Here is a 6,593-nt window from a genome sequence, read left to right as displayed (position 1 = left end):
GGACTGTCGTCACTCTCTGGGATTGCCATATCTGCACTAATGCATATAGAGTCTTGTTTTGTATTTTCTTTATGTATTTCCATCTTGTCTGATGAGGAAAGATCAAGATAATTGAAAGAGGTAGAGGTTTTATTTATCTTCTGTCTTTTTATGAAATTTAATTATTCTCAAAGATCAGATTTTGGGAGCCAGAGTAGTTGCAAAATTAATGAAATAGATAAAAGCCTATATTATTATTATTTTTTTTATTATTATTATTATTTTTTATTATTATTTTTATTATTGGAATCCTTTGAGATGAGTAATTTGCATATTTATTTGTTTGCAGATTGTTATCCTCATCTTCATAGTTGTTGTCAACAACAACTACAAAGATGAGAATAAGAGTCTGCAAATAAATAAATAAATAGATAAAACCTGATTATATATTTCTTGCGAGCAACGTTTTTTTTTATGTAGATGGAAAGAATTTGTTCTTCTTTCAATCTTTTAGAAGGTGGTGAGTAAATATGATGGTGAGTAATATCTTGAAGAATATAAAGGGTAAATACCAACTCTGACTGAAGACTAGGGCATTCCAAGTTCGAATCCAGTTGGTTCCATAACACCAATTTCACTATGGATATTCACAACCTTCATGTGATCCATCCTGCTTCTTGAAAGAGTTTGGAAAACCAATGCAAACAGAATCGAGGCGGTTCAAAAAAAAAAGTGGCACAATGGTGATTCTGCAGAAATTACTTTTTATGGGTTTTATTATTTTACTATATCTGATTTTATGTCTGTTATATTCTCTCTTATTCATCTGACGAATCAATGTACCTGGAAAAAAAAAGGATTCCAGGAGACAATTTTACTAGTATGAATCTGCTTTTACTAGCTATTTTAAGAAAACAAATATTAGGATGGTTAAAGTCTCAAGTTTATAAATAGACTTTTTTCTTCTTGCAAAAAAAAAAAAAAAAAAATTTAAGTTTTTTTTTTTTTCATTTTTTTTTCTCACTTTTGCACCACTGTAAATAAAAAAAGAATTAAAAAAGAATTAAAAAAAAAGAATTCCGATTCATGAAAATGATGATGATGATGACAACTGAAGATGAAATGGTAAAAATCTTTCAATAATGGAAGGTAGCAGATATACAAGAGTTTAAGCAGCTTGGGATTTTTGAAGTATCTACTGCCGCGCATTGTGGTATAAGATGAGCCAGACAGCACCCAGCAGAAGAAGTAGATCTAAATTCCGATGACTGGTTCCAGCCATTTGTTTTTGTTGCCAAGAAGACATAACAAAGTGCATAAAAAAATACTTCCTTTCTGTACATTCTTTACAATGCCTGGTAAGTGTTTGATCATTTACTGTTGGCACCTCCTCCCTTGCCCTCCGATCTGATCTTGTTCTCTTTGCTTACTGTTCAACTTTCCTGAGCCACAATTACACAGTAGTAGATGAGAAGTCAAAATCACATGATCGATGGCGCATTGCCATTGGTTCAGAGATATTCCGTTTTGTATGGGTTGGCGTGTCTGCATCACTGCTTTCTTTTGAATCAAAGCCGCTTCGGTTTTTGCGGCCGAATGCTTTTCCGATTGAACCCTGATGGAATAAAAAGGAAATAAAAACAATATTAAAAAAAAAAAAACACACACACAAAAAAACAAACAAACCTGGATTGTCATTTCATTACTTCTTATACAGAATAAAGATCATGCTATTCTTGGAATTTACATAAATCGCTGAAAGGTGCTAAAATGCTGAGCTAATGAAATTGCAGCAGCGAACATCATTTAAGAAAACATTTATTAGTTATCATTGGTTCAAAAAGTAGCCGGAACGCAATAGGGAGCTTCTCAAAGAGTCCTCAGAGCAACAGCAGTCACACTCTGCTACAGTGCTGCAGAACTTTTAAATATCTGTGTCTCGTATAGGGATACATAGATATTCAAGTGTTAGCCCCAAGTAGGGGGCCCTTAATTTCTGAAGGAAAATGAAACAAAAAAGAGTTATCTCTCAACCTACCCATAATTCCACAGCACATTTTGTGTATCCAATACTTGCAAGTATAGGATACACAACAAATTTCAACAGAGATGTAACTAATTGTAATAGAAGAAACTATTCATACAAGTAGCAGCGCATCTGTTTGGGATGTCTCATGTAAGCATTAGGGAAGGAAAAAGAAGCAAAGAACTTGTTTTTGTAGTTGGATTTTTTTTACATGTGGCATTAATTTGCATATGAAGGGAATAGCTGCTTTAAGAAGGACGAATAGACGGAAGGGGGAGGGTTGAGTGTTTGACAACTGATAGAAAACATTGCTGAAATATGTTGTTGAAGAGGAGTTTTGTCAGTTTTCCATTTGTGATTTACGTTAATATAGATTATGAATACTCGCAACTATATGCTCTGTCCAATCGTATATATTTGCTAGCCTGGAAGGCTGGTATCATGGACAAACATATAGTGCACTGCTCCCTCCCAAAAAGGAGAACATAATAGCTGTAGGGAAAATTGTGGAAACTAAGTAAAGGGCTTACCGCTAACGTATCTATGTGTGTCATGTGGAATCAAGCTTGGGGGGGGAGAAAAAAACAAACAAAATGGCAGCACCCACAACTTTTATGACTAATGATCTTGCAAAGTGATGCAAAATCTCGCTACTCATGTGCATAAAAGTAGGCAGTATAGAGAATGCAGATAGACTGTTGTTGCGTGTTAGTGAGTCAATCTGCTTTCTTGCCTTTTTTCCTTCCTTTTTGTGTTAGAATATCTAGACAATATCATGACAAACGGACATATCCTACATTATCTCCGCCCCTCCCCTCCTCTGAATTGAACATTAAAAGATAGTATATCAACCTGATGAAATAATATACATAACTGAATTAAGCCTTAGTAATAGAAGTAAAAGTATAGTTTTGACTTCAAACAGATACCAAGTCTCCATTAGTAATAGATCTGATCTTTATATGTCACTGCTACAAGTGTTGATGATATTTTATTTTCACTTCATGTACCAATCTTTGTTCATGGCTTCATTGAATTGCCAAACACAACACGACATGTTAAAAAGGACAGATAAAGTAAACAGTTAACAGTACATTTTACACTTTTATTGTTCCTGCTGAAAATAATAGGACAAACATTTTTGCTCTTTCTATTTCACACGCCGTAATGGAATCTTTTCAATATTATGGACAAAAATGACAGAATTTTTATAAAACTCACAATGGTGTTTCTGAATTTTTTAGATGAGGATTGATAATTAGTATTATTTAGATTATTCAGACTATTATTCTCATCTTGAGTGTTATTCACACAATGTTTCAACTGAAGAAAATTTGGGGTTTGATTTACAATCCACAGCGATTTAAAAAATGGTCAAAGCTCAAATATACAACAAATAAAATGTTACGATAAACAATAACAGTTACTTTGCAAACTACCTGTATCATTTTTTTGGTATTTTTAAGTAGTTTTAAATGAATTATATTTTATCTTAAATATTAACTCTTTATGGCCTTTAATTTCCAACCAAGATGGCTGCTGTCTTGTTCATACTTTTTTTGGCTCAGCTGGCCTAATTTTAAATTATCACATTTTTTTTTTCGAGGGTGGGGAGAATTCACTATTGGAGAGTCCTGTCCATGCAAGGAAAGTATTTTTTTTAGAGAAGAGTGTGTGTGTGTGTGGGGGGGGGGTAATTTAATTTATGGCGCCTGCCACTACCCCCCCCCCCCGGATTTTATAAAATTAAATTAAATTAAAAGAAATTTTCAAGACATTCTCCATATTTTCAAGAATTTTTCAAGGAAATAATAGAAATAAGGGTTTTTCAAGGCAAAAGTTGAAATTCAAGGACTTTTCAAGTCTATACGAACCCCGCACTCAAGATGAGAACAGTAGTATGTATAATTCAAATAATACGAAATGCATAATTAGTATTAAATATTCATAAATAATTGAAATTAAATTTTAAACTTACTCTAATACTCATCCTGGATTTTGGTGTTAAATCATCAACGCTGACATTAGTCCGGAATGATCGTGGGAACGATCGACCTAAGGAGCCTCCATTGGACTTCTTTTTGGAAAAAACTGTAGTTTCCAGTGCAGCTCTGTTTGAAAGTATGAAAGATGTTACCATGAAATAAATTAAAAAAACAAAAAAAATGTAATTTTAAAAAATATTTTATCAATAGAAAAATGAAACTCGGAACTAACAGTTTAAATTTTATTGAAATATTAGAAAAAAAAAAAACGTGTTGCGTTGCTCAGGTTACATTGTTTGAATTAGAAAAGCGAGTTTGCAAAATCAATTAAATATTAAAAAAATAAAGACAAAATCCAAAATTAACCTCTTCCTACTATAGAGTCATTGTTCCTATTTACAATGCCTCCCCACGGGACAGAGTTAGACATAAAGGTCGTTTTTTAATGTGGAGAAAAGGAACAAAAATTAAAAATTGTCTCAGGCATGAAGGACTTCTCTTCCAGTGATAGAGAACAAGAAATTGAAATGCAGCATCTGAAGAACAGATACTACACTGATCTCGGCCTAAAGGCCAGGTGATTATAGTAAATAGTATTCTTACTGATGATTACATTTCTTTTTATATTATATTTTTATTCTTTCCTATCTTTATTACTTTCAACTGTTAACAAATAGAAAGAAGCAAAGTGGGGGGGGGGTCAAACAAAATACAGTGAGAGAGGGTGAAAATTATGGATAGAAAGAGATGGTACACTTGATAAGTTATTTATAAAGTATGACTAATTAGAGCAATTAAAATGGATTTTTTAAGCATAACTCAATTCCAAAACTGAGGAAGATTTCAGCATGTATTTTCATGATTAAAATATATGTGCAAAAAAAAAAGAAAACAAAAAAAAAACAGGGAAATAAATATCTTTTTGACTCAGATTTAGTACAATAATAGATTTAAATATTTTAACATGGCTGGAAAGAATAAAAATATTGGAATCCCTCATAAACAAAAGGAAATATCAACAATGACAGTAATACTATTTAACACAGAGAGAGAGAGAGAGAGAGAGAGAGAGAGAGAGAGAGAGAGAGAGAGAGAGAGAGACACACACACACATACACAGACAAGCTAATTTTGAATTTTTGTTTTTTTGATAATTGACTACCTCTGCAAACTTACCTTTCCTGATTCAAACACTCTAACTCAAGCTCAGTAAATGACCACCCAAAGGTTTACATTTTTTTTAGTACCAAATAAATCCCACCCCTTCACAATAGAGATCCCTAGATGTAAGAGAGCGTTCTACTCCAGTAGTTTCTTCTCCAGAACCGCTAGACTTCCGGGTTCCTGCTTCCCCAACTGTAATGACATGCAGAAGTTCAAGTGTAACGTGAACCGACATCTTGCTGCCCAACTCCCCACATAGTACCCCTGTAGATTATGTCCCTGATAGTAGCTCCCTACATCAATGTGGCAAATGTTTTGTTTGGGGTGAAAATGTAAAAAAAATTAAAAAAATATAACTGCAAATAATGAAACAGACTATATATATATATATATATATATATATATATATATATATATATATATGTGTGTGTGTGTGTGTGTTACCAAAAGTTATATACTAAAAGCAGATTTTGGCAAATCTTAGACAAGAATTTCACATTGGGAGGTGAAAATATGATTGGAGGTTCTGAATCTGAATGGAAGAATTTAAAATTTTGTTAGATAACAAATAAATAAAACCATCAGACATCTTGCCAATTCCAACTGGGGTCCCAAAGGGATCTCCACTTCATCCGGTTCTACTTTTGATCTTTATTAATGATCTTAACAGTAGACATGAATATCAAACACTATTATTCACCAATGCTGCCAACATTTTTGTTCATTTTAACTCTGATAAGAGTATCTAAATTATGCAGAGATTTTTATTTAGATTATTTTCATCTTTTTTTTTTTTTCAACTTTCTTATTTTGTTTTAGTTGGAGATGGGGCACCCTACTGGATGCCAGACATTCACCTGCTATCTCATACATTCCAATCGAGAGATCTTCTTTAAGATTCTAACTGAGCCTTTTACGTGCAATTGTTTGAAATTCTTTAGCAATTGGTTCGCCGGATATATTTGCCAGGTAGTTTGTTAAATTCTTTTTCATGAGACCAGTTCCTCCTATAATTACTGAAATGATAGAGATCTTCCTAAGATTCCAGTTTCTTTTCATGTCGCTAATGATTCTCACAAATTTAATGTAGAGAAAAGGCATTTGGCATAATGGTCCAGGATACTGGGGCTCAATCCTCAGTCAAATCACACCAAAGATTATTACTTAATGCTTCACTGCTAAACACTCAACATTATAAACTGACACCCTCCCCTACATCTCGATGTAGTGTAATGTTGTAACCCTTTGGGTTGTGATCATAGCATAGTATCTGTGTTACCTGTGGCAAACAGGGCCAAGGGTCAAAACATTATTATTATTAATCGATTCGAGTGACAGTGGGTCGCTGGATCAATTATTATGATTAGAAAAATAAACAATTAAATTGGGAAAAAATGATTGACATATAATATTGCAAAAGGAATGTGAAAATAGAAAAT

The 6,593-nt window shown here is 33.1% G+C and overlaps 1 protein-coding gene across 5 annotated transcripts in view; it reads right to left on the bottom strand.

Annotated features, from left to right (window-relative positions):
* Positions 1 to 1,003: 1,003 nt before the first annotated feature.
* LOC145284877 (kazrin-like) overlaps positions 1,004 to 6,593 on the bottom strand; it is a 519,312-nt gene continuing 513,722 nt past the window's right edge. For all 5 annotated transcript variants that reach the window (XM_080133902.1, XM_080133904.1, XM_080133903.1 and 2 more), the window contains 2 exons: positions 3,984 to 4,116; positions 1,004 to 1,594 (listed from right to left, as the gene is read on the bottom strand). In XM_080133902.1, the coding sequence (XP_079990028.1) occupies positions 1,433 to 1,594; positions 3,984 to 4,116 (295 nt within the window). In that variant the 3' untranslated portion in view covers positions 1,004 to 1,432. The remainder of the gene's footprint in view (positions 1,595 to 3,983; positions 4,117 to 6,593) is intronic.

The sequence above is a fragment of the Euprymna scolopes genome, chromosome 9, assembly GCF_053919585.1.
Source record: "Euprymna scolopes isolate OS-2025 chromosome 9, ASM5391958v1, whole genome shotgun sequence".
NCBI classification, from domain to species: Eukaryota; Metazoa; Mollusca; class Cephalopoda; order Sepiida; family Sepiolidae; genus Euprymna; species Euprymna scolopes.
The sequence above is the reverse complement of the archived record's forward strand: the minus strand, read 5'-3'. Positions and strand labels throughout refer to the sequence as shown.